Source organism: Palaemon carinicauda, chromosome 5, assembly GCF_036898095.1.
Source record: "Palaemon carinicauda isolate YSFRI2023 chromosome 5, ASM3689809v2, whole genome shotgun sequence".
NCBI lineage: Eukaryota > Metazoa > Arthropoda > Malacostraca > Decapoda > Palaemonidae > Palaemon > Palaemon carinicauda.
Genome location: NC_090729.1, coordinates 177,322,833 through 177,349,314, shown reverse-complemented (window position 1 = coordinate 177,349,314; position 26,482 = coordinate 177,322,833). Strand labels below are relative to the sequence as shown.

At 38.8% G+C, this 26,482-nt stretch overlaps 1 protein-coding gene across 5 annotated transcripts in view; it reads left to right on the top strand.

Moving 5' to 3' along the window:
• Positions 1-26,482, top strand: part of LOC137641628 (extracellular matrix organizing protein FRAS1-like) — a 344,509-nt gene that overhangs the window by 299,813 nt on the left and 18,214 nt on the right. For all 5 annotated transcript variants that reach the window (XM_068374359.1, XM_068374360.1, XM_068374361.1 and 2 more), the window contains 8 exons: positions 103-343; positions 1,275-1,438; positions 3,699-3,936; positions 4,312-4,557; positions 11,228-11,375; positions 21,341-23,138; positions 23,306-24,197; positions 24,687-24,809. In XM_068374359.1, coding sequence (XP_068230460.1) covers positions 103-343; positions 1,275-1,438; positions 3,699-3,936; positions 4,312-4,557; positions 11,228-11,375; positions 21,341-23,138; positions 23,306-24,197; positions 24,687-24,809 — 3,850 coding nt within the window. The remainder of the gene's footprint in view (positions 1-102; positions 344-1,274; positions 1,439-3,698; positions 3,937-4,311; positions 4,558-11,227; positions 11,376-21,340; positions 23,139-23,305; positions 24,198-24,686; positions 24,810-26,482) is intronic.

The window sequence follows — 26,482 nt, the reverse complement described above, 5'->3', positions numbered from 1 at the left end:
AATGACATTGACAAAATTCTGTTCTTAGCATGTTTGGGAGAGACTGATGTTTCTGGTATGCAAAGTAATTCTACCTATTCTCATAAAGTGAACTCTCACCAGGTTTGTGCATCGAAAAGATATCCCAAGTGGCAAAGATACTCTCCGTTTTAATCTACAAGATACAGAGGGAAATGTTATGATGGATCAAGCTCTATCCATTACTGTATTAGAAGACAAAGTACCTCCAGCAATAACTATTAATACTGGTCTTACCCTGAAGGAAGATGCATCTGCAGCCATTACAGCTGAACTGCTTTCATCCATGGATGCCGAAATGGATCCAATGGAACTTCAGTACACGGTATGTATCCTACATTTCTTCATATATTTAAAGGCCAGTGGGATGAGGAGCAAGACTGTATACTCCCTTTGCATAATAAAGTGTAAATAAGGATAGATATGTAACCATAAATTCTGCAATGTACAGTATCCATGTATTTAAAAGAGAGGAAGGTGCTGTGTACAGTAGTCTATGTTTAATTATGTGTTGGCAGTGCAATACATGTAGGCCTACTAAGTTCTTTGCAGTAACCTTCCAGTCCCAGGTGTACTACTCTGCTTTTTAGTTTTCTTCTCTTTTATATATGGGATCCAAATTCTTTAGTTTTTTATTTTTATTTTTGTACCCCAATTTTTCAGATGAGCCAGAGTGAATATCTATAATTGTGACTTGCAGATATCTTTCAACTATTTTTTATACCCTGTAAGGGTGTTTGCATGAGATGCACTATAGGAATTGTTTAAGGGTCTTTGCAGTGTTACTGCAGCCCCTAGAGGCACTGCCTTTATATGCATCTACTATACCTCCTTTCCTGCTTCCTCCTTTCCATCTTGCAGTCCTTCTTCTTCTTCTTTTTTTTTTACTACATAGTGAACTGTAGGTTTTAACCCACAGATGCAATTGGGTGGCAGATGGTCTCACGGGACTTAGTGCCTGGTTATATAAATGAAATTCTATAAATCCAATCAAATTGCAACTTTTTTTCTGTCAATGATAATAAAGGGAAGGGCTCTAGATGGGGCAAAAATGTGAAAGTAGCAGTTAGCTATTTCTTGATATCACATGAATGAATATAAAATAGGTTTTATTTTATACAGCAATCTCAATATTGTTGACTTATCTAGATTTTGCATGTTTAATAATTGGTTCTTGAATATTGCTTGTGAAAAAGTCGTGTCTACTTAATCAAATGTAGGTAACTTATTTATGCTTCATATATATTCTATTCAAGTTGGTGAATGGACCTGATCACGGTCATCTAGAGCTTACAACTGCACCAGGAAAATCCATCACCACATGGACACAAGGAGCACTTGAACTTGGAATTTTGAGGTATCAGCATCAAACCATGGATGAAAGTACATCAGATCAATTTACATTTACTGTAACTGATGGGTAAGTAGTTATTAGATGGAGAATTGTACCTAGTTATTTGACAGGTAAAACCTCATATCCAATGGAAAAATTCAAATACCTAGTACTTCAGTCCTTAATGACTGTATATCTAACTTTTTCAAGAACTTTAATTGCAGAAAAACTGTAATGGAGAATTGGTTTGTAATAATTGATTTAAAATTGACCTTTCAAAACAAACTTGACAATCAAATCTTATCTTAATTTACAGTGTTGAATTTCTCCAGGTAAGTGTCTTTTAATGTCTTGAAAGACAAAGACAGAAAATATTCCAAAGTTTCTTAATGCAGATGCATGCTTCTTTGACCCATTGGTATGCAATGATTGTCATAATTCATGGGTCTCTTTTGTTTGGCAGCTCCAGCACAGGATTAGGAAACATCTTGACTCTGGTAATGCATAGATACGAGTCTGAGATACATACATACATACATACATACATATACCAAGGCACTTCCCCCAATTTTGGGGGGGTAGCCGACATCAACAAATGAAACAAAACAAAAAGGGAACCTCTACTCTTTACATTCCCCCCAGCCTGACAAGGGACTTGACCGAGTTCAGCAGTACGCCGCAGCCCACCCTCCCCCGTTATCCACCACAGTTGAAGCTACATCATGCTGAATCCCCTACTGCTGCTACCTCCGCGGTCATCTAAGGCACCGGAGGAAGCAGCAGGGCCTACCGGAACTGCGTCACAATCGCTCGCCATTCATTCCTATTTCTAGCACACTCTCTTGCCTCTCTCACATCTATCCTCCTATCACCCAGAGCTTTCTTCACTCCATTCATCCACCCAAACCTTGGCCTTCCTCTTGTACTTCTCCCATCAACTCTTGCATTCATCACCTTCTTTAGCAGACAGCCATTTTCCATTCTCTCAAAATGGCCAAACCACCTCAACACATTCATATCCACTCTAGCTGCTAACTCATTTCTTACACCTGTTCTCACCCTCACCACTTTGTTCCTAACCTTTTCTACTTGAGATACACCAGCCATACTCCTCAGACACTTCATCTCAAACACATTCAGTCTGAGATGATAGGTAGAAAGACTGGGTCTTCTCCTTTAGCCTTCTTTTCCCCCTCTTGGAAATGAAGCAGTCATACCATTACTTGTTGGATCTGACAATGCGCTGATAACTTACACTTCTGAGGCCCATTCTTCAGGATTTAAAAAATTGTTTGGGGAAGATGGCAGAATATGATATTATAAAATCCATTAATCATAATACCCATTCATTTTGAACTGCTCTCCCCTTTGGGGAAGTTATTCCTCCTTTGATAATATACCAATCTCCTTGTGCCAGCCAGGCCCTATCAGCATATTCATCCCTATGATTAGCAGATAGGGAGTTGCTGGAGTTCTCTCCTTTGCTCCTGTATGGGACCAGGTAGATAGTCATTTCCAGGGAAGAAAAAGGACTAACCAGTTCGCTTCTAGGGAGACTTTCTACCCCCAAACTAGTGAGTGTGTCTGTTGTAAAGAATAAAAGTTTTGTACACTATACACATTTAAAAGGTGCCCAAGCCCCCCCTCCACCCAAGCAAGGATCAGGGAGGGTCAGGCAATGGCTGCTGATGACTCAGCAGGTAGACCCATGGGTTCTCCCCAAGCCCCCCATTCCTAGCTTACTAGGATGGTGAGATTGCAGACACTAAAGAAACTAAAGTTAAACTTTTCCCTTCACCCCCCTCTCTGTCCCGAGCCAAAGTTTAAAAGTGAAGAGTCTTCGACAGCCTGGTGAGCAGGACTACTCACGTATGTGAGCCATCTATTGTTAAAAACCTTGTTAACAATTAATGGTTCTTCCAATTCAGGTGAAGACTAATAGAAAAAAATGCAAATTATTTTTCAAGTTCATTATATTATCCTGTCCTCCTACCTAATAAGTAATTGAGGCTATTGCTAATTACAATTACTGGTAATGGTCTTATCATGAAACTGATTATTTTAATTTTAAGATACAACTGATCCTTTCATACAGACTCATTGGTCTATAGTTTTATCTGCCAGTTCCTATGTTCTGTTGTTTATTTTTATACAATAAAATGAGGATGAGATGGTTGAAGTTGCGAGTGTATCATCAGTACCCTTTAGTTATTTGCTTTTTCCTAGCTTCATGCCATCAGAAGATAAATTACTATCGAACATTAACACTACATATTAAAGCTGATTATGAATGATTAGTTTATAATAAAAAAAATAATTGTTTGGTATAAAAGTATTTATATTTCAGATACAACAATGTGACAGATTCATTCTTCATCAATATTATCCCTGTTGATGATGAGCTTCCATTCTTAGTGCTAAATAACATTAAAGCCCAAGAAGGAGCAAGGAAGATTCTGTCTCAGTTTGAGCTGGAAGCTTTAGATGTAGATACCAAAGACAGGCTCATTGTTTTTACTGTGACACAACAACCTCGTCATGGAAAACTAGAGCTTAAAGCAAGTGATGGCTATACAGATGCCAAAGTATGTAATTTATTTGGATTTTATTGTTAAGTATGAATAAAAATTTACGTTACATTTTAAATAAATGCTTTTTAGCTTTCTGGTACTCTGAAGCACAAATATTCAATAGTTTGTTGATTTCTGTTCAGTATGTTACTCTATATGCATTAAGGTATGTTACTCACATAATGTCCTCTTGTGTGACTGGTGCTGAAAGTAACGTGTAGGATACAGTATCAAAATCTTAAACTTTTAGGTAATGTAAAATAAGAGAGTTGGAATTTCCTGCTCCCTCAATGTTTCAATAGAAGTATTAAATTTTGATAAAATTATGAGTCACAACCACATATTTTATAGTTTAAATTGAATAATAGAAAGTTTTACGCTATTCCGTAGGTGTTTTCGATGCTTGACATTTACAATGGGGATGTTTCATATCTTCATGATGGCTCAGACACTGCTAAGGACTCCTTCAAGATTGTACTGAGTGATTCAACAAACAAAATGTACCGTCAGGGTATGGGTGAAGAGCCTACTAATAAGCCAACTTCTGTACACATTGAAATTTCTTCTGTAGATGATGGCACCCCTATATTAACTGCAAACAGAGGACTGAATTATCTACAGCAGGAAGATGGAAGAGTAAGTGCTATAACATCATCATTCTTTTGAACTGTAATCAATTCCTTATACTTTTCATCCAGGTATCTTTATTCAAAACTGTATGGTATGATTAATGTTTAGTTCTGAGGTTGGAATTATTTTAGAATATTAATTTTTTCACTGGCACATACACTTCTATTGTTTCATAAACCTTCTCACTGTAGAAATCTGCAACAAGCAGTTGAAGTTTGAGACAATTAATTTTGTTATAAAACTACATTTGTTTTAAAAAATCCTTTCAGATTTATAAAATCATATTTTGATGCTCAAGGCTACAGGTTGAGGGACATTATTTAATAACTTTTTTTTCAATATCAAACTTACCCGATGATCATATAGCTGCATCCCTGCTGCCCGACAGAAAAAACCTACGGGAGGAATACGCCAGCGATCGCTATACAGGTGGGGTGTACATCAATAGCGCCATCTGCCAAGTAGGTACTCAAGTACTCTATGTCAACAACGAACCAATTTTCCCTCTGTCGTGCCACAGGCAAGACCTACTAAATACGCCGTCCCTAACTGGATTTGTTTTCACAACGATTTGGTGAAGTACACTATTCCAGTTTTGAGCTTTCGCTATGCAGGGGTTTTATCTTCATTTCAAAACTTGAACTCGTTTTGGATAGATTTAATTATGGTGACGAAGAGAGTATGAACTCTCTTTCACTTTTAAATGGCCGACCCTTCCCTTAGACGGAAGTGTGTTTAGGTTTTTGGTAATTTTGCTTAACAAGTTATAGATCTATTTATTTTATAACTCTCCGCCTTTATAGGCCTCTTCGATTAACTTTCCATTTATTATAAACTTATAAAATTAATTTTTATGTTTGTTTATATGCGACCTTTCCTAATAGTAGGCGGTCCTTACTTGGAACCGAAGTTAATTAACTTTGAGCCCGTCATATCGTATTTACCTTTTAAGAATTTATTCCTTTTTTTAATTTTAATGTTTTTGAAAGAATTTCTTTGATAGTCTCGTACTGTTTTCAAAGATGAACTAACGTTTAGTTTTGTCTCTGCAGTTGTTGACGTTCAGAACGTTCAACATGCGCTCTATCGTTACGATAGAGAGAGATTATTTCACGGTTTCACGTTGCAGTAAGAGTTAACCGATTCTAGCGTTTCGTTCATTCTTTCTTAGCTTAAATAGTTTAAATTCTTAATAAAGGAACTTTTTATTTGGGAAACCTTTCAGTTTTTTCCTTTAACAAATAATATGTTTTAACGATATATAATTGGGCTCTTCTCTCAGGTTCTAAGTCAAGAGAGAAAAGAGAGAGAGAGATAGAGACGGAGGGAGAGAGAGGAGAATAAACGTTTCGTTCAAGCGGGTAACGTTGTTCTCGTTTTTTTTACTCTTCTCCCTAGTCGCTGTAGGGGAAGAAGGTAAAACGTTTCTAGAGTTTTATTCTTGTTCCCAGGCTTTATGCGGTGAGAGATTTTAAACGTAGTTTATTTGATCTAGTGTTTAGTCTCTTTTCCAGCCACTGAATTCTTTATCTTTAATTATGTTTTTCTGTTGCATTGTAAAACTGTTTTCGCAATTACTACCTTTTAATGAAGGATAGGATTGCGTGTTTCAGATAGAAATCAGTTGAAGTTTCGATTTCAGTGAAATAAGTGCTAACAGAAAATCAAAAGTGATAAAGTGATATGCGCAAAGTGTTTCAGTGTTGCGTTCGAGGGTTCGTCTGTTCGTGCCAGTGGTTCACCTAGTCCGATACCTCTTACAAGCTCCCAAGCCCAGGGGAGAAGTAATGTCGAAGGACTTATGGGTTCCACAGGCCTTGATCGACGAACAGACGTTTCCCTCCGTGGTTTCGGGTGTATCTACACACGTTGCCGACGTGATCACCCCACCCACACAAAGACGAGAGAGCCCATTTATTCCTCGTCTGCGGAAGAGGTTTCTCGCAGAAACCATGGACCAAATCTTGCAGCTTTTAAGTGCAAGTCGGTCCCTTCCGCGCAAGTCCAACGGCCTAGGTGTAGCCACTGGGTCAGTTCGGACTTGCTGCAGTCTTCGACGACTGCACACCTTCCGAGAGAGGCAAGGTGGTACCGCAACAGGCAGTAACTCCGTCTGTTGCCGCACCAGCTGTTTTAGACCCTCAGTCACAACGGACAGTAGCTCCGTTTGTTGCCGTCTTTTATAGACCCTAGTGGTCCATGCTGCAGATATGCAGTCTCAGCTTGCTTCCTTCATGCAGGAGTATCGTGCTGAGAAGGTTGACACTGCACCTGTTAACCTACAACCTGCCACGGTTGTGCGCTCAGCAGATACTGCGGCTGCCTGCTCCCACACTCCACCTGTGAGAGCTCCACCACCGATGCGCAGTCGACCCTGCCAGACGCATGTTCATGCTGCACCCTCCGTTGACATGCGTGAGCTACCGCATCAGCAGTGGGAAGGTGCTGTCAAGCTGCCGTGTTTTGCCACAATGCGGCATGCTCCGCAACCCACGGCAGTCCCTCCCACGCACCAGCACTCCGCTTTTGTTGTTGCCAGCTCCCACACTCCGACTGCGGAGAAGGTTGACGATGCACCCGTTGGCCTACAGCCTGCCACGGTTGTGCGCCCGGCATGGCTGCCTGCTCCCACACTCTTGTTGTGAGAGCTCCTCCACCCATGCGCAGTCGACCCTGCCAGACGCATGCTGACTCCCACAGACACACGGAGCACTCCGTTGCCGTGCGTGAGCTACCACAAGCTGCCCTGTTTTGACACGGTGTGTCAGCCTCCGCAACACACTGTGGTTACCGCCACTCGCCCGCAGCAAACTAGTCAGTCAGGAGTTGAGGCTTCCCCACACAGCTTTGGTTGTTGCCAACTCACAGACTGTCAAACAGTTACATGACTTTGCCTTCTGGTGTGCTACTAATACACCAGTGCTGTATGTCCTCACGCACCTGTTGGGGTTGACAGTTCAGTTTTTGACAGTTCACAGACTGTCAAGCAGTTTCATAACGTTGCCTTCTGGTCTGCTGCTTATGCACCAGTGAAACCCTCACTGAGATAACCTAGCTTTTCTCGGACATGGTTCCTGTAGATGAGAAAGTGCTGTTCTCCCTCCTTCTGATATTCCCTTGAGGACTCTGTCATTTGGAGAGGAGCCTTAAGCTGCTTAGCCTCCTATGGACTTTAATTAAAGCATAACATGCTTCCAGGGAGGGTGAATGGTTCCGCTTCAGTCGCTAACCCCGTCTGTTGCCACACCTGCTCCCATAGACCTTGGGCTTTGTTGCAAGACATGCAGTCCAAGCTTAGTCCTTGATAGAGGATTTTTTACGGAGAAGAACCTTCTTGCCAACAACCTTCCTACCGGTTGGTTGTACGCCCTGTTGACGCTGAGGTATCCTACTCACGTCCGCCAGTTGAGATGGTTCCTCCACCGGTGCGACCCAGTGTGGGTTGCCAGTCGCACGTTGACGTTAAGCGACTCTCGGAGGTGGTTGTGGACGTTCAGTGTGTCACTGGGAAGATGTTCAACAACCAGCAGAGGTGACTTGTTGTGACGCAGTGTGGCAACCTCAGCAACCCGATAAGGGGTTGTCTGCACAACCCAGACAGTCTAGACAGTTTCGGGTTGTCGCTGTACTTCCTCGCTTCCCCATGGTTGACAGTTCACAGACTGTACAGCAGTACCATGATCTTGTGTCCGGCTCCGTCACGCATCCACCAGTGCGACCGGATTCAGCTAGTCAGACGTTGCCCACTCCGTTGCCGTTTCCTCATCAGTTTCGGATGAGGAACCCTCTGATGAGGACATGGCTGAACAAGACGATCAACCCCCAGCCCTGCTATCCATCCAGAAGATGCTGAAGAAGGAACACGGCCCTGTCAGGCTGTGGACGAGTCTGGTTAGGACACTGTCATCCGTGGTTCAATTGGTGTCACTTGGAAGACTACACCTCCGTCCTCTTCGGTTTCATCTAGCTCTTCACTGGAAAAGGACAAGACGCTAGAAGCGGTCTCGATCCCGGTTTCCGGAAGATAAGTCTGGTCTGACTTGATGAAAGGACTTTATCAAACTTTAATAGGGTCTTCCCCTGACTGTTCAGACTCCCAACCACTTTCTCTTCTCAGACGCATCGGACGTAGGCTGGGGTGCGACCTTAGGCGGTAGGGAATGCTCGGGATTATGTAACTCGAGTCAAAGGACAATGCATTTCAACTGCAAGAAGCTTCTGGCAGTACGTCTGACCTGGAAAAGCTTCAGGTCTCTCCTTCAAGGCAAAGTAGTGGAGGTGAACACGGACAACTCCCTGCTTTGATGTTCTTCTCCTAGCAAGGAGGGACCTACTCTCTGACATGGTACGAGTTCGCAAGTGACCTCCTATCCTGTTCAACAGGTCTAGACTTTTCACTAGTAACAAGTTTCTTCCAAGGCAACTTGAATGTCTTAGCAGATTGTCTCAGTAGGAAGGGACAATAATTCCAACATATTGGACCCTCCACAAAGATGTATGCAAGAGACTTTGGGTCACCTGGGGCCAGCCAACCATAGATCTCGTCGCAACCTCGATGTCCAAGAGGCTCTCAATACTTTGCTCACCTATCCCGGACCCAGCAGTGGTTCTTTTAGATGCCTTTCTACTAGATTAGTCTCATCTAGATCTATATGCATTCCCTCCGTTCTAGATTGTCAACAAGGTACTGCAGAAGTTCGCCTCTCACGAAGGGACAAAGTTGACACTAGTTGCTTCCCTCTGGCCCGCGAGAGAATAACTTACCGAGGTACTTCGATGGCTAGTAGACGTTCCCAGAACTCTTCCCCTAAGGGTGGACCTGCTACGTCTGCCACGCGTAAGAAGGTACTCCAAGGCCTCCACGCTCTTCGTCTCACTGCCTTCAGAGTATCGAAAGACTCTCGAGAACTAGAGGTTTTTCGAAGGAGGCAACCAGAGCGATTGCTAGAGCAAGGAGAACATCCACCCTTAGAGTCTACCAATCGAAGTTGGAAATCTTCCGAAACTGGTGCAAGTCAGTATCCGTATCCTCGACCAGTACCTCTGTAACTCAAATAGCTGACTTTCTCTTATATCTGAGGAAAGAGCGATCTCTTTCAGCTCCCACTATCAAGGGTTACAGAAGCATGTTGGCATCAGTCTTCCGTCACAGAGGCTTAGATCTTTCCAACAATAAAGATCTACAGGACCTCCTTAAGTCTTTTGAGACCACGAAGGAGCGTCGTTTGGTTACACCTGGTTGGAATTTAGACGTGGTTCTAAGATTCCTTATGTTAGACAGGTACAAACCACTTCAATCAGCCTCCCTGAAAGATCTCACCTTTAAGACTCTTTTCCTGATATGCTTAACCACAGCTAAAAGAGTCAGTGAGATTCATGCCTTCAGCAAGAACATCGGATTCTCATCCGAAACGGCTACATGTTCTACATCTTGGTTTTCTAGCCAAACACGAGCTGCCTTCTCGGCCTTGACCAATATCGTTCGATATTCCAAACTTATCGTATGGTTGGAAATGAACTAGAAAGAGTTTTATGTCCTGTAAGAGCTCTTAAGTTCTATTTTAAAAACCTTTACGAGGCCCGTCTGAAGCTTTATGGTGTTCAGTTAAGAATTCATCTTTGCCTATGTCAGAGAATTCTTTATCCTATTATTTTCAGACTGTTAATACGAGAAGCTCATTCCCTTCTGAATGAGGAAGACCAAGCTTGGCTGAAGGTAAGGACACACGAAATTAGAGCTGTCACAACTTCCGTGACCTTTAAACAAAATAGATCTCTGCAAAATATATTCGACGCAACCTATTGGAAAAGCAAATCAGTGTTCGCGCCTTTTATCTTAAGAATGTCCAGTCTCTTTACGAGAACTGCTACACTCTGGGACCATTCGTAGCAACGAGTGCAGTAGTGGTGGGGGCTCCACCACTACAATTCCCTAATTCCAGAACCTTTTTAATCTTTCTCTTGAAATATTTTTGGGTTGTCCGGAAGGCTAAGAAGCCTTTCGCATCCTACTTAATTTGGCGGGTGGTCAAAATCATTTCTTGAGAAGCGCCTAGATTAGAGGTTTTGATGAGGACCTTTAGTATGGGTTGCAACCCTTCATACTTCAGCTCCTAGGAGTCGCTCAGCATCCTATGAGGATCGCGAGGCTCAGTAAGGAAGACGTACTTAAAAAGGCAGAGTAATTGTTCAAGTCGTCTTCCTTACCAGGTACTTATTTATTTTATGCTTGTTATTTTGAATAACTGCTAAAATGAAATACGGAATACTTAGCTCATAATGTCAACTTGTTATGCTGGTCTCTACCCACCCCCCTGGGTGTGAATCAGCTATATGATCATCGGGTAAGTTTGATATTGAAAAATGTTATTTTCCTTAGTAAAATAAATTTTTGAATATACTTACCCGATGATCATAAATTAAAGGGCCCACCCTTCCTCCCCAATAGAGAACCAGTGGGACAGAGGAGAAAATTGGTTCGTTGTTGACATAGAGTACTTGAGTACCTACTTGGTAGATGGCGCTGTTGATGTACACCCCACCTGTATAGCGATCGCTGGCGTATTCCTCCCGTAGGTTTTTTCTGTCGGGCAGCAGGGATGCAGCTATATGATCATCGGGTAAGTATATTCAAAAATTTATTTTACTAAGGAAAATAACATTTTTCGATTTTCAGGCGTTTAGTTTCATAACAACTCATGAATTACATACTGAGGATGAGGACACTTCTCCTGAGAATTTGCGCTATTCTATCACCCATTCACCAACCCATGGGGTAATAAGACTTACAACTAACCAGAGACCTGTTTCATCTTTCACCCAAGGTAAACTATTGGAAAAAATTTTTTTTTTGTTTTTTAACTTTACCATAAAATCAGACTACAATTGATAGAGATTTTAATGTTGTATGACAGGGTAATTGTTCATTATATATATTTGAGATATGCTTTCATGGAAATTTCTTGTCAAGATGTGTCGTGTAGCAAAATAGTACCCCAAGGAACCACTCTTTGAAAGATAAGATTCAAGGCAAGTAAACTTATACAGCAATAGATATATTTTCCTCCTGAACATACCATGTAATTCCTTTCTTGAATCTTAGACATTCTACTCTTAAATACAAATTAATGATACCTTTCATTAATTTTAAACATTCTTCTCTTAAATACAAATCAATGATAATTTTCTACCAATCTCCATCTTTGTACATGCCTTCTATGGCTTCTGAGGTATTATATAACAAGGAACCTCACTTTTTGTATCTGTAGCCATATGTTGACAGGCTTTTTGTTTACAAGATAATTGGCTGATTTTTTGCCCATACAAATTGTTGTTTCTCTTTTCACGATTTATTTGATATATCAATCTCTTTATATGTTTAGTGTGCTAAAAGATAAAAGTATTAGTAATTTACATGTTATTTACCCTTGAAAGTCATATAGGTCTTAAAGATTTTTGCTGCTTTCCCCTTTTATGCTTGGCAAAAGTTTTTGTAAGCTCTCTGTGGATGGAGTCCCTACTAGGAGCAGTAACTGCCAATGAATGATAAGAAATGCTACCATATAAAGAAAATTACTTCAAAATAGACTTGGTCTATTAACAGAAGTTGCTGGAAGGACAGCAGATGCTCCCCATGAATGCTAAGGCATTGAAGAACTTCCTTATAAGGATGAGCACTAAATCAACCGAAGTCATAATATCACATGGGCTAGGAGTTTTATGTGTCATACACCATTGAAATCATGTTTCAAGGTTTTCATGTCTTGTGCATCGACAATATTTTTTTTTAAGTGTGCCACCAGCAGAGGGCATACTTTTAGCATGGGCCACACCACTGATAAAAGCTCTACTGTTAAATCCATGGAACACTCACCTTTATAACTTGTAATTATCTAAGGAGATGTTCTCTACCTTGTGTGGAATCAGAAAAGCATGGTTTTCTTTGGACAAACTTCCCTAACAAAGCTGACACTGGAACCCTGGGTTTTGGTAAGGGAAGCAGGGTTTGTAGGGTTTAGGAAGTCCCAACTTTTTGATACCTTAAATCACAAAGGCTTTTTAACCTGGAAGTATCTGAAGCCTTCTGTGAAGATGAGCTGAAGTAAAGGATTTTCAGTTAGCATACAGTATGGACCTTTTTGTGATTTGATCTTTTGTATTCATTCCCTGAATATTTTTATGCTCATAGCATATTGGGTACTGAGGACAGCAGGATCCTATTAGAGCCTATTTACAATTTGGTTATGAAATTCACCATGAGGTAGATGTATATCCCAGACAGGACAGCCATCCTTGTGTACTTGTACTAGAGTTTGGCCATACACATGCTTTTCTTCCTCTAATGGTTTAACCCTTGGCTTTGGATGCATATATTAGTTTGTTCAGGCTCTCATAGATTAAGAGTTGAGGCTCTTATGGTCAAACTTTATACCCTACTGATGGGTGTCTTCAGATTTAGAGAAGAATCAAAATTATCTATGATTTCTTTCAGTACTGATTAGTGAAGAGCAGAATTATCTCTTTGGTTTCTTTCAGTAATTTTTTCTTCGGACCTTAAGTTCTCTGACATAATGCATTTGAAGCTTTCCTGTTTTTTATAAGTTAACATTAGAAACTGCAGATCAGTACTGGATTTCACTACAATTAAAACAAACTTGTACTGTAGTTTACTGTGCTAATGAATGTATGAAAGCATTCATACAAGAACTCTGGGGCTTAAGAAAAATTAACATGCAGCTCCTACCTGTTTGCCAGTTAAGCGTGGTTCTGTTTATCTTCTCAACATATCTTAACATGCCAAGGAGTTATTCTAGAAGGGTAACATCCACATAAAACTAACCTTCACAGTGTCCTGAAGAACCTAAGTGGACAATTCTTGCTTAAAGGTTTTCCAGATGTGATTTAGTAGAGCAGGATGATTTTAAACTTTCCCTTAACAAAAGTTAAGTGGACTCGAAAGAGGTCCTCATAATGTCTAAAGATTCTGCAAGGAAAGTAGTCTGGTTATAACTTCCATCCAACAACTCAGGTTATTTTGACCTTATAGCAGCGTCTTTTGTTTGCCTTTTGATCAATACAAAGAAAAACTTTATTTCTCACCTGAAGTGATGCATCTGTTTCTCTAAGGAATATAGGAGTACAAAGAGGGCACACGTAAGAACTCTTTTCTAAGACATTAGAGATGCAGTCCTAGAGTCATAGGCATGGATATAAGCATAGATACATGTAGTAAAGTAACTATTGCTGGTGCTGTACAAGTTCAGATACTTAAACTAATTTGAGATAGGTTCTTTTTTGCTTTTAGCAATGTCATTATATTACTCCTGGCAATTGTGGGATTGGCCAGGATTAGTGGTATTTCCATGATAAGGTTTCTTTCGTGGACCTAGAATTCACTCCAAAGGACCTTTGGTAGCTTTAGAATGCATGGACTAGCTCTAGTTGAAGGTCAATAGGATTAGTTTTTTCTTCAGATTTCTAAATGGCATCATTCATGATGACGGTTGTCTGGAACACATGCATGTACTATTGGTGATTAAGTACTCTTAATAAGAGTATACGTCTTCACTGCATACTATGTGGACTTAGATTTTAATCGTCTAAGGTTTTATAGATTACCATGGTGTTGGGGTCAGTTAAGGGAGTAGTAAAAAATAGAGGGTTGGGCATGAATGTAAAAAGAGTTCTATATGAGAAAGTGATTGTACAGTTGCCTCAAAGTATTCCTTTACCCCTTACGCTTATGTTTTATGAAAATAGTATGGTAACACCGCAATGAAAGCCTATTTGTCTTGTAACGACGGTCGTGAATGGTCGAGCTATTGGTATGCCAGTGCTCCTATTTTTATAAACACTACTGTAGACAATATATTAATGATATACGAATAATAGTTCACATTACAAGTGAAATAAGTTGCTGTTAAATACTTAGAAAAATAGTATAGTAACAGAGTAGTAATAATAGCAATGGTAAAAATCATATTCATTCCTGATTAATCAGACATCGTCAACCTTCGTTACATTCAGTTGAGGCAGGCGTTTGCTGAAATCCAACTTTAGTTCATAGTAGATATTAATGATATACGAATAATAGTTCACATTACAAGTGAAATAAGTTGCTGTTAAATACTTAGAAAAATAGTATAGTAACAGAGTAGTAATAATAGCAATGGTAAAAATCATATTCATTCCTGATTAATCAGACATCGTCAACCTTCGTTACATTCAGTTGAGGCAGGCGTTTGCTGAAATCCAACTTTAGTTCATAGTAGATATATGAGTTCTTTTTCAGAACATAATTATTTGAATGGAAATACGCTTTCGATTTATATAATCCATCAATTTATAAAGAAATGAGATCATAAACCGCAAATTTCAAGACCTATAAATATAATTTCATAAAGGCAATTATGATAGCCATTGACAGGTCATGATACGGAAGGCTTGGGGAAAAATTAATAGACAACCCGATGTATAAAGGAACAAATATATCCAGTGTATCATTCATATATATATATATTTTTTTAATTCGAGCCACGTCTCACCAGAGTAGCCTAGATGGAAATTTCTCTGGGCGGTAATTAAACTCGAGTCATCTGAATAACAACACACCTTAACCACCCTGATGGTCTTTATATCATTGGTAGATATGGTTGCACACCGATAAAATCAGTACTCATATAGATGAGAGAGAGAGACTGAACTATGGTTGGTTTTATTTTGTCAATTTCATTGGTATTATCAAACAATACTATATAGACCTTTTATAATACCTTGATAATGACAACAGGGACTCGATTAGATAAATGTTGTATAGCCATGTCATTATATAATAAGATAACTCCGATATCCTTGTGTCTTCAATACTTATTACAATACGGTGGGGGTCTGAAACAAGTTATTGACGTCAAACTAGCTGTTTCACAGATCTCGTTCAATATGTAATATTTCCCTCCACATATGACCTAACAAAACATCAAGAAGGAATCATCAGTCGCATGTTAATTTTTATGAAAATGAATTCCATGATGATCATTCTCAGAGTAGTAAGGTATAAATTCATGACGGGCAGTTCGAGAATTTATCGGTTGTCAAAAGCCCACTTGACAACGGAATTACTTTAGGGAATGTAAGTGCTTCGTAAGATATCACTTTTAATACTAAATATTCTAGATAAGATAATTAGCAATTAAAACTTGCAACTAGATGCACCATAGATGGGTAGATACATAGAGATAGAGAGATGGATTGAATTGCTTTCAGTTATCGTCAGGTTTAGAATTTTTTTTTTTTATTTTACATTTAACTTAAATGACTAAATTGCACCCTCAGTTGAGCTGGCCTTGGTCTTAATCGTTGGTAAAAAATAAAATACCCAAGTCTTTTATTATATAATTATGAATTTTCTTTATTAAAATCAGCTGGATTCATCGATGAATTTATAGCAAATATCTGAAAACTATGTATTACAAATTTGTGATATTCAATGTTTAATCGCAATCATAACTTCGTATTAACCTTTTGTTTTAGTACTCAAGCGATACTGGTTGATTGAAGCTTATTATTTTTTTTTTTCAGTTTCCATTCTCATAACATTCCTTACATTTGTGGGCAAGGTTTAGTGAAATCACTATGGAAATAAATTATTTAATTCTAGTTATACAATGTTGAATTGTAAAAAAGAAAATAAGTAAAACAAGATCGTATTTGAAACATTGATATTTTGTCCATCCACCATTATGTGCAATAACATCTTGCAATCTGTTTTGCATTGACGAGACGTGGTTATACACAACTTGTCGGTTGCGGCGGAACAGTTCCCAATCGTTGAGAACATGCTGGAAAAGACGCTGGTGGTTACGCTCCTGACCCTGCTCCCAGCTGTTGACGATGTTCCCCCAGACATTTTCGATCGGGTTCAAGTCGCATGCTTTGCTCGGCCAGGGAAGGAGAACAATGTCGCGCTGTTCAGCAAACCATGCACGGACAATCCTCGCAGTATGGATGGAACAGTTATCCTAAAAGAAATAATATAACTGATTAATCATACTGTTAGAACAAGGTGGAAGGAGAACAATTTATATTTTCAATATAAATGACGGCAAAATAATGCCGTTTAGTCCAGCAAAAGTAGTCACAATAATGATTAATAAAAGGGCTTGAGTAGCCAAGGAGGAGACGTGGGTGTTGTGTGTTGATAAGAATATTTGGTCTACTTTTCATGAAGAGGCAAAAAATACCTTGTAACAATTTCAGTGGCTTTATTTGGCCGCTTTAGATTCATCAGGGAATGTAGATCAATGATGTTGATGTAAGATCCTTTTACAGTTATAAAACTAATAAATCCAAGACAAAAGTCTTATTGAGTAATTTGAAACTACTTTATGACCAATATCAGCAATGAGTTGATACCATATTTGTCAAGAAAGGGCATTCATATAATTAAAAAAAAAAAAAAAAAAACAATGCACATACCTGCATGAAAACTATCTGCTCAGGATAAGGAAGAGCATAAGCGCGAACGGAAGGAACCATCACCTCTTCCAAAATTTCGAGATACTGCTCAGCGTTGAACCTTCCACTGATCTGGGCCAATTCACCAACGCCATGCAGGTGTATCCACCCCCAAACGTTACAGGTGATATGGCCGCTTCTGGCTACTTGATAAATATTCTGGCTGTCGTATCTCGTGTTATCACGCCTCCAGCAATGCAGACGACCATGCGTGTTAGAAGCGAAGGTCTTTTCGTCACTGAAAATTACTCTGCCCCAGAAGTCTAACCCCTCTTCCAAATAACGTTGAGCAAATTCCAGCCGTGCCGTTTTATGACGATCCTCCAGCTTTTGTTTCACTGCCGGAGTCCTATGGTGGATACCGTCTGCGTGGAGCCTATTTCTTATAGTTCCAGACGAAACACGCAAGTTCAGTGTGTCCCTTATGGCAACTGCATTTATAAATGGGCTTTGCGTGGCTACTTCCGAAATCGTCCTATCTTCTTCTGGGGTCATTTTTCTTGGCCCACCAGCTCTTGGCCTGTCGTTGAGGTTTCCAGACTCTTCCCATCTTCGACACCAAAGTCGAACTGTTGGCAATGAAATTCCTAATTCTCTTGCAATACGTTTGTAAGACATGCCAGAGTCTCTCATGCCTACAATTCTGCTCCTATTGCTGATTCTTTGATGATTGCGATCCATTGTCTACTCTAGTCACTAAACCGCTACTCAAGAGAATGACATAATGGACTAACAGAGGTCACGACATCACTTACTGGCCCCGCCTCTCTCTCTCTTTCTGAGTTATACAGCTTTAATCGAGTCCCTGTGTCATTCTCAAGGTATTAAAAAAGGTTTATATAGTACTGTTCGATAATACCAACGAAATTGACACAAAATAAACCCAACCATAGTTCAGTCTCTCTCTCTTATCTATATGAGTACGATTTTATCGGTGTGCAACCATATCTACCAATGATATAAAGACCATCAGGGTGGTTAAGTTGTGTTGTTACTCAGATGACTCGAGTTTAATTACTGCCCAGAGAAATTTCCATCTAGGCTACTCTGGTGAGACGTGGGTCGAATTAAAAATATATATATATATGAATGATACACTGGATATATTTGTTCCTTTATACATCGGGTTGTCTATTAATTTTTCCCCAAGCCTTCCGTATCATGACCTGTCAATGGCTATCATAATTGCCTTTATGAAATTATATTTATAGGTCTTGAAATTTGCGGTTTATGATCTCATTTCTTTATAAATTGATGGATTATATAAATCGAAAGCGTATTTCCATTCAAATAATTATGTTCTGAAAAAGAACCCATATATCTACTATGAACTAAAGTTGGATTTCAGCAAACGCCTGCCTCAACTGAATGTAACGAAGGTTGACGATGTCTGATTAATCAGGAATGAATATGATTTTTACCATTGCTATTATTACTACTCTGTTACTATACTATTTTTCTAAGTATTTAACAGCAACTTATTTCACTTGTAATGTAAACTATTATTCGTATATCATTAATATATTGTCTACAGTAGTGTTTATAAAAATAGGAGCACTGGCATACCAATAGCTCGACCATTCACGTCCGTCGTTACAAGACAAATAGGCTTTCATTGCGGTGTTACCATACTATTTTCATAAAACATAAGCGTAAGGGGTAAAGGAATACTTAGAGGCAACTGTACCAACTGTGATGTATGGATCGGAGTTGTGGGGAATGAAAGTGATGGAGAGACAGAAATTGAATGTGTTTGACATGAAGTGTCTAAGGAGTATGGCTGGTGTATCTCGAGTAGATAGGGTTAGGAACAAAGTGGTGAGAGTGAGAACGGGTGTAAGAAATGAGTTAGCAGCTAGAGAGGATATGAATGTGTTAAGGTGGTTTGGCCATGTTGAGAGAATGGAAAATGGCTGTCTGCTAAAGGTGATGAATGCAAGAGTTGATGGGAGAAGTACAAGAGGAAGGCCAAGGTTTGGGTGGATGGATGGAGTGAAGAAAGCTCTGGGTGATAGGAGGATAGATGTGAGAGAGGCAAGAGAGCGTGCTAGAAATAGGAATGAATGGCGAGCGATTGTGACGCAATTCTGGTAGGCCCTGCTACTGCCTCCGATGCCTTAGATGACCACGGAGGTAGCAGCAGTAGGGGATTCAGCATTATGAAGCTTCATCTGTGGTGGATAATGTGGGAGGTTGGGCTGTGGCACCCTAGCAGTACCAGCTGAACTCGGTTGAGTCCCTTGTTAGGCTGGAGGAACGTAGAGAGTAGAGGTCCCCTTTTTGTTTTGTTTCTTTTGTTGATGTCGGCTACCCCCCAAAATTGGGGGAAGTGCCTTGGTATATGTATGTATTCTCCATAGAACTTTAGGTTTTATTAGATTTTTATCCCAGTAGCTATCACACGGATCTTTCATTCCAATCAGCCAGATTGAGGATAATGTAGAAGTTGGGTTCTAGCTATCTAATATTCTATTCAGGCTAAATTTTGAGTAGCGTAATGGGTATCTAGTGAACTAATAATTTTTCTTTATAAAAGCTATCCAAATACAAACTCATGATCTTGATTTGCTGATTCCTTGCAGCCTTGTCAAGACTACGTAGAAAGTATGGTTCTTCATTAGGATCCATATGATGCTGCCTTAATATTGTTAACCTTAAACAATCTACTTTTTTATGGGAATGGAGTATCTGTAATTTATGGAAGACCAATGATTCTGCTACATAATGGGTAATGGCTGTGAGAAAAATAATTTTTGAATTGGAAAAACAGTAGTGTGTAAAGATTTCTTAGAGCATGAACTTGAGACAGTGGTCCAAAATAACTGGTTTAAAGGGTTTGAAAATTACTGTAGAATCAAGTTATAATGGCTGTTCCATGGAACTGAATTTTTCTCTTTTTCCTATTTAAGATTTGTAAATTGAAGCAAGTCACATTTAATGAGAACTGGAATATGTTCTCTATAATAAATTATATACTGTACCAGATAGTGGTTCCTCAACATTAGATATTTTAGCACAAAGAAATCTTTTTCAGTTTCTTTACTAGAAATATTGTTGATAAACCCTTCATGGCCTCTTGGGACAAGAGGCAACTAGTTATTCTTTTTGTTGACCCTTTCATCGAGTCTTGGAAGTGTTATCCTTTTCTGAAAGAATCCACTTTTAAGATAAACACAGTAAGAAAAATAATAATTCCTGTCTGTTTGCTCTCATAAGAATTCTATAAGGCCAGGGACTTAACCAAGAACCTAAGTGACAGAGTACTAAACGGGCAGACAAAGATGAATTCCCAAACAAGTGAACAAACAATGGCCGCCATGAAAGGCCAGAGGGGAATAATAAAACAGACTATACTGGATATAAAACAAAAGCCCGGTACAATAAAAAAACTGTCAAAACAAACTATGGTACTTAACATTGGAATGTGTGAAGATGGAGCTTCGGACATGACAAAATAAATCCACGATTGATAAAAAAGACCGAGAGCACCACAAACAAATTCAACACTTAAGATTCCAAAAGAAGGATGCTGTTCAGATGGCGCTCGCGTCGTGGCGTGGTGGTGTGGCGCTGGTGGTTGGCTAGGGCCTTTGTATCGGCCCATCCCTTTGACGAAGGAATTAACTAAATGGAAGACAACCTGTGAATACTGTAGTGGTTTTCACGCGCCTTTGCTTTATACACGACACCCAAAAGGTGCTTGCGCGAGGGTAGTAACCTCAGCATTCCATGCTTTTATCTTTCTCTGGTATAATTGGAAGGTTTTATCAGAAAAGATATATAAGAAGGACTCTTTTCACAGGGCGCCACAGGTCTCTCCCCAGAAATAGATTTTTCCTTCGTCAAAATCCCTTTTCTGTTTGCAGTGTGTGCATTTTTAAGGCTTTGGTTTATGTAAAAGTATTATGCAATGTTGAAAACTGCACCAATTTTTGTTTTCTGAATAAGTGCTCTTAATTAGATTGACTTCTAAAGAATCAATTCATATTTTCAACACAAGAATAGCTATACATTTCTAACTGAAAGACCTTCATATTAATATTTTGTTTGATTATCACAAAATTGCGTATACGAGTGTAATTAATTTTACCCCATGCATCATACTTAAAATGGATATTAGAACACAACCCCTGCAAGTTGATCTATAATATGTAAGAAAAAAATATGTTTTGAAAATCATGCTCATTATTACTGTATTATAACTCTACATCTACTGTATATCAAGTTTTGATGGCAGATAATGGATTTTAGTGACTTAACCCTGTTTCCTCAACAGCTGATGTGATTGGAGGACGTGTACAGTATGAGCTCACTACTTATTCTCAAAATGTAAGCAGTGATCACTTCACCTTTGATGTATCTGATAGCAAGCCCAACATTGTTATAGGGAACATCTTCCATGTCCAGTGGGCCTGGTTTGCAATGGAATCTAAAGAGTTAGATATAAGTGAATATACTGGCATGGCAAAGATAAAGATAAAAAGAATGGGAAATTTGAAGCAACCTTCATCTGTCACATGTGTTTCTCGAGGAGGATCTGCTGAGGGATCATTACCAGAAAGAGAAAACAAAGACTTCTTAGTCGTCTCTGAACCCGTCGGCTTTGAAGAAGGAGAGAGTGAGAAATACTGTATCATACCAGTTTATGATGATGATCATTATGAAGGGCCTGAAGTTTTTACAGTAAAGTTGGCAGACCCAAATTATTCTTTGCTTGGTAAACCAAAGAAAACCGTTGTGAGAATTTCAGATGATGAAGATAAGCCAAAAGTACTATTTGAAGCTAAAGAATTTGAAGTTGATGAATCTGATGGTATTATATATGCCAGGCTTAAACGCACTGGTGATGTAAACCAGGCTGTCTCCGTTATGTGTATAACTGAAGATGGCTCGGCTGTAGGCTCTCACACAATTCAGGAGTTGGGTAAAGATATGGATTTTGTGCACAGACCTAATGATAGATCCTCTCTAGTAGTTTTTCCTCCTGGAATAGAGATCTCAACATGCAGCGTGAAAATTAACGATGATGAAATGTTCGAGAGTGTTGAAAACTTCTATCTCCTTCTAAAGGAGCCATCTGAAGGTGTAGAACTGGGAGAGGGACACAGAGCATCTGTTGTTATTAAAGGTCCTAATGATCAAAGTATGGTTGGATTTAGCATGTCTGCTTACAATGTTTCTGAAACTGAAGCTACATTGAAGATTACTCTAGAACGATCAGGTGTAGATTTAGGTCATTCTTCTGTAGTCTGGTGTGCCACTAAGCCATTTGACCCTGAAGAAGCACATCCTTCACTTGATTATATTCCTACTTCAGAGCAGGTACATTTTCCTGAGCATGAGAGTAGAGGCTTCTGCACTATTAACCTTGTTGATGATAAATTAAATCCTCGATTAGAAGGCCCAGAAAGATTTAAAGTTTTCATAAGCATGCCACAGAATGCAACTCTCAGGGATTCTTATGCTGAAACGGTTGTAACTATATTAGACGATGAAGATATGCCATCTGTGTTCTTTATGGTACCAGAAATAAAGGTTAGAGAAAACCAGACAACTGTAAAGATACCAGTACAACGCACCGGTGATTTAAGCAGGGTTTCTACTGTACATTGCTTCACTCGTCAACGGTCTGCTAAAGCTGGCATTGATTTTATGGAGAGGCCAAATACTAAAGAATCCACTATAACTTTTCCAAAAGGAGTTTCGAAAGTAGAGTGTGAAGTTGGCCTTCTTGATGACCTAATATACGAAAAGGAGGAGGAATTCATAGTTAAACTCGCACACCCTGACTCCCCATCTGAGTTACGCCCATACATTAGTGAGAATAAGTTAGTAAGGGTTATAATTTTGGACTGGGAAGACAGACCAAGAATATCTTTGGAAGAAAGTGCATATACTGTTGCAGAGCCACAGCTGGGTGACCATAGCTCCTCTTTAAAAATTCCCATTATCAGACAAGGTGATGTTTCCAAGATATCCAGAGTAATGGTTTCTACAAGAGATGGCTCAGCTGAATCAGGGTCTGATTATCATCCACTTCACACAACAGTGGAATTTGCTTCAGGAACTTCAAAGTGAGTATTTATTCAATGATGACACTTAACATTGATTTTTTTTTATTTGTTTATAATTATAACTATGTATTTGATAATGACACTAACATTACAATTTAATTTATGTACAGTAATCTGTTTCGATGTTTCTTTTGATCATTCATTTTCTTTTTTGTTACTTTTAATAGGGCTGATGTTGCTTTGACCATTCTCCACAATTCAAACCGACAGTGGCACAAGACTTTCGTGTTAACACTTGGACCAGAGGAACCTTTTAATGCAGAATTTGGTGCCATTGTCACAGCCTCTATAACTGTTCTTGACCATGAGTCATCTGGGACATCTGTTCTTCCAGCCCCTCCAATAGTAGTATCATTGTTACACTATGATAATGTTGATGAACATGTAGGAGAACCTGCTAGCCCAGGATACCCTCTCGTCTGTGTTACACCCTGCGATTTAAGGTATCCAAACAGTGATGCTACTCTTGTGATGTGTGCCGAAGCTGGCTTGAATTCATCATCTATGCAGTATTCTTGGGAAGTGGCCATTCCAGCTGAAGGAGATTCTGTACTAACACCATTCCATTCACTTACAGATAATACCATATTTGCTAGTCCCCATAAGAAAGTTCTGGATTCCATGTTTTTTGCCAGACATTTTAGAGTAAGGTGTATAGCACAGCCTATCAGAAGTAATGGCATTCATGGTATTCCCCTTCGAAGTAAACCAGTTTTTATCAACAGTGAAAATGGCATTTGTCAAACACCACTTGTGCCTGGGCAGCCCGGGGGTTTCCAGAGCCAGTCTTTTGTAGCATCACTCTCATATATAAATTCCACGGATGAAACTCATCCAAATACTGTCAAAATCCATATCGAAATCCCTCATCAAGATGGTATGGTACCATTGGTTTCAACTCTTCCCATTCATAACTTGAGGTACCTCCTAACAGAAAAGCTTTACCGTGTTCACCACATGTGCTCTAATTTAGAAGAATCTGCAGGGTTCCTTGATGAACCTTCACAGGTTTATCCACCACATCCAAGGCCTCATCAGTGGGATGAAAACCTCAGAGAAGTAAGTACATCTGTGTGATAAGGAATAACCTATGTAATGAGTCAGCCTTGTTTCAGGCTTAAAATAGTTTTCTTCCAAATTGTCTTTAATTCTGTCCTCTCTCATACTCATAAATGCATTGGATATTTTAGGTAAAGTCAGTCATATAATGCATTGTATATTTTTAACACCAGATCTCTCTCTCTCTCTCTCTCTCTCTCTCTCTCTCTCTCTCTCTCTCTCTCTGTAGTTTAATCCTCTTCATTGCCAGCAGAATAGAATAATTGATTTTCTTCTTACCAGTTATAAAGAATTGATTTAGAATTTTGGTAATAAGAGAAAAGTTCCAAAAAGAGAGTATTTAATCGAGAACCTTTCTCATCTTGGCTTAGGAAGGTTGCATACAGCAGTAAATATTTGTTGATTCTAGTACTTTATAAGCTTATGTTCTTTATTTAATAATCACCGATAATGCTATACAACTTACTTCAAATCTTTGTATACTTTCAGAACAAAAGCCTGAAATTATACAGTCACTTGGATCTGAAATCTTGCTTATGGACGTTTTCGGCTTGGTTTACAATGTCCCAGCTAGTCGACCAGTGTGGTGGGCAAGTGATTTCTGATTTTCAGGTAAGAATTGAAGACTAATCTTATATTTATTGGGTATAGTATATACAGTAATATGTACAATATAGTTCTCCTTGATATTTCCTGAGGAATCTGATATACATTATAGCAAAAATTAATTGACATTCTCACTTTTAAATATTTTTTTCTATTATTTGCTATCTATTTCATTGACTAACTTTATTCTGCATGCTTTTGGGGCTTATATAAAGCTAAACTGCCAGAAAAGAAAGGACTGTACTTTGTGGTTGTTGTATCAAAAGAGAGGAAACAGAATAATATGTAATGATCTTGGAAATAGATGGGTAGATTTAATTCGAAGCTGTCTAAAATTCTTGTAAAGATTATTTTTTCTTTGCAACACGTAGTACCTCATTTGGTAGCTATTACTGTAGTGGTAAAGCAGTGGTAACCATCAAGTAAAATGAATAACCAGGAAAAAGAAAAGCATGGGAAAAGTATATGGATTACATTATGACATAAATAAAAATATTGACAAGAATAACCCCGAAACAACTGAAAATTCGAAGTAAATATTGACTGTAGAAGGGCAGTTGATTATTTATGGTACTTTTCAAAAGATAGGTTGAAGAAGCCATAGTTATACTCCTAGTAAAATTAGTAAAGTCTAGTCATTCATGGTAGGTGACTCACAGGATTTGTTTCTGTCAACATTTCTTTTGAATAGTAATGCCCCCCCCCCCCCCCTTCCAAAAAATGTCATCTTTCATAATGAATAAGAACCTATAGCATAAAAAACATGAGCTTGAGGATTCCCTCTCCACTGCCCTCCAGCCTGCCAATAACCTTTTTCAACTGCTTGATAGCATAGTACTATATTTGTATATCTAGTTTTGACCTTTTCAATATTTTAGAGTATTAATTTTATATTATATTAGCCATAGCTTTCAACAAATAACACTTCAAGTCCTTGAATAAGGCTACTTGTTAAAGGGATATTGCCCATGTCTTGTGAAACAAGGTGAAGGACTAAAGATTCTTGAAAGAACATGGAGACCTCTCCAGGTCTTAAGGAATCAATCTCATTGGATTTCAGAAGAAAAACATAGCACTGTGGAATATTTAGGTATCCTATTTAACCAGGGCCTGTTTTGTTGGTTCTGATAGTGATAAATTTGAGAAATGTTTATCTTTGAATAGACATTACAGTATATGAAAGCTCAAACCACATATCAAATACGGGAAAGCTAGAGCCAAATATCAAAAATCTATTTTTAGGAAGGCTGTATATATCTGTAATACTGACAACTAATACTATTCTGTAAATGCAATTTAAAAAAAAAAAAAAAAATTTCTGAATGAGACAAAGAAAACTTCCTGAGTTGTATACTGTAGTACCATGAAATAAATTTTGTCTCTCTTCCTTTTTTAGAATTAGGTAATTTCATTTTAACTTTATCTTGCTTACAAAAGTAGTCAAGCATTTTCTCCTGGCCTGCATCACTTATAAATGAGGTCAAACATTTTCTGCTTGCCACCATGCTTATTTTTATATTTTTGCACTGCTGTATATAATGAATATGCCTTAATGTGCGTCTGCATTTATATTTTATACTGCTTGTGTCTCAAGTCACAAGCTGAATAATACTCATAATTTAGCATCTTTGTTATGCACATAAAAGATTCTCCTCATCATGGACTGATGATACTAAGAC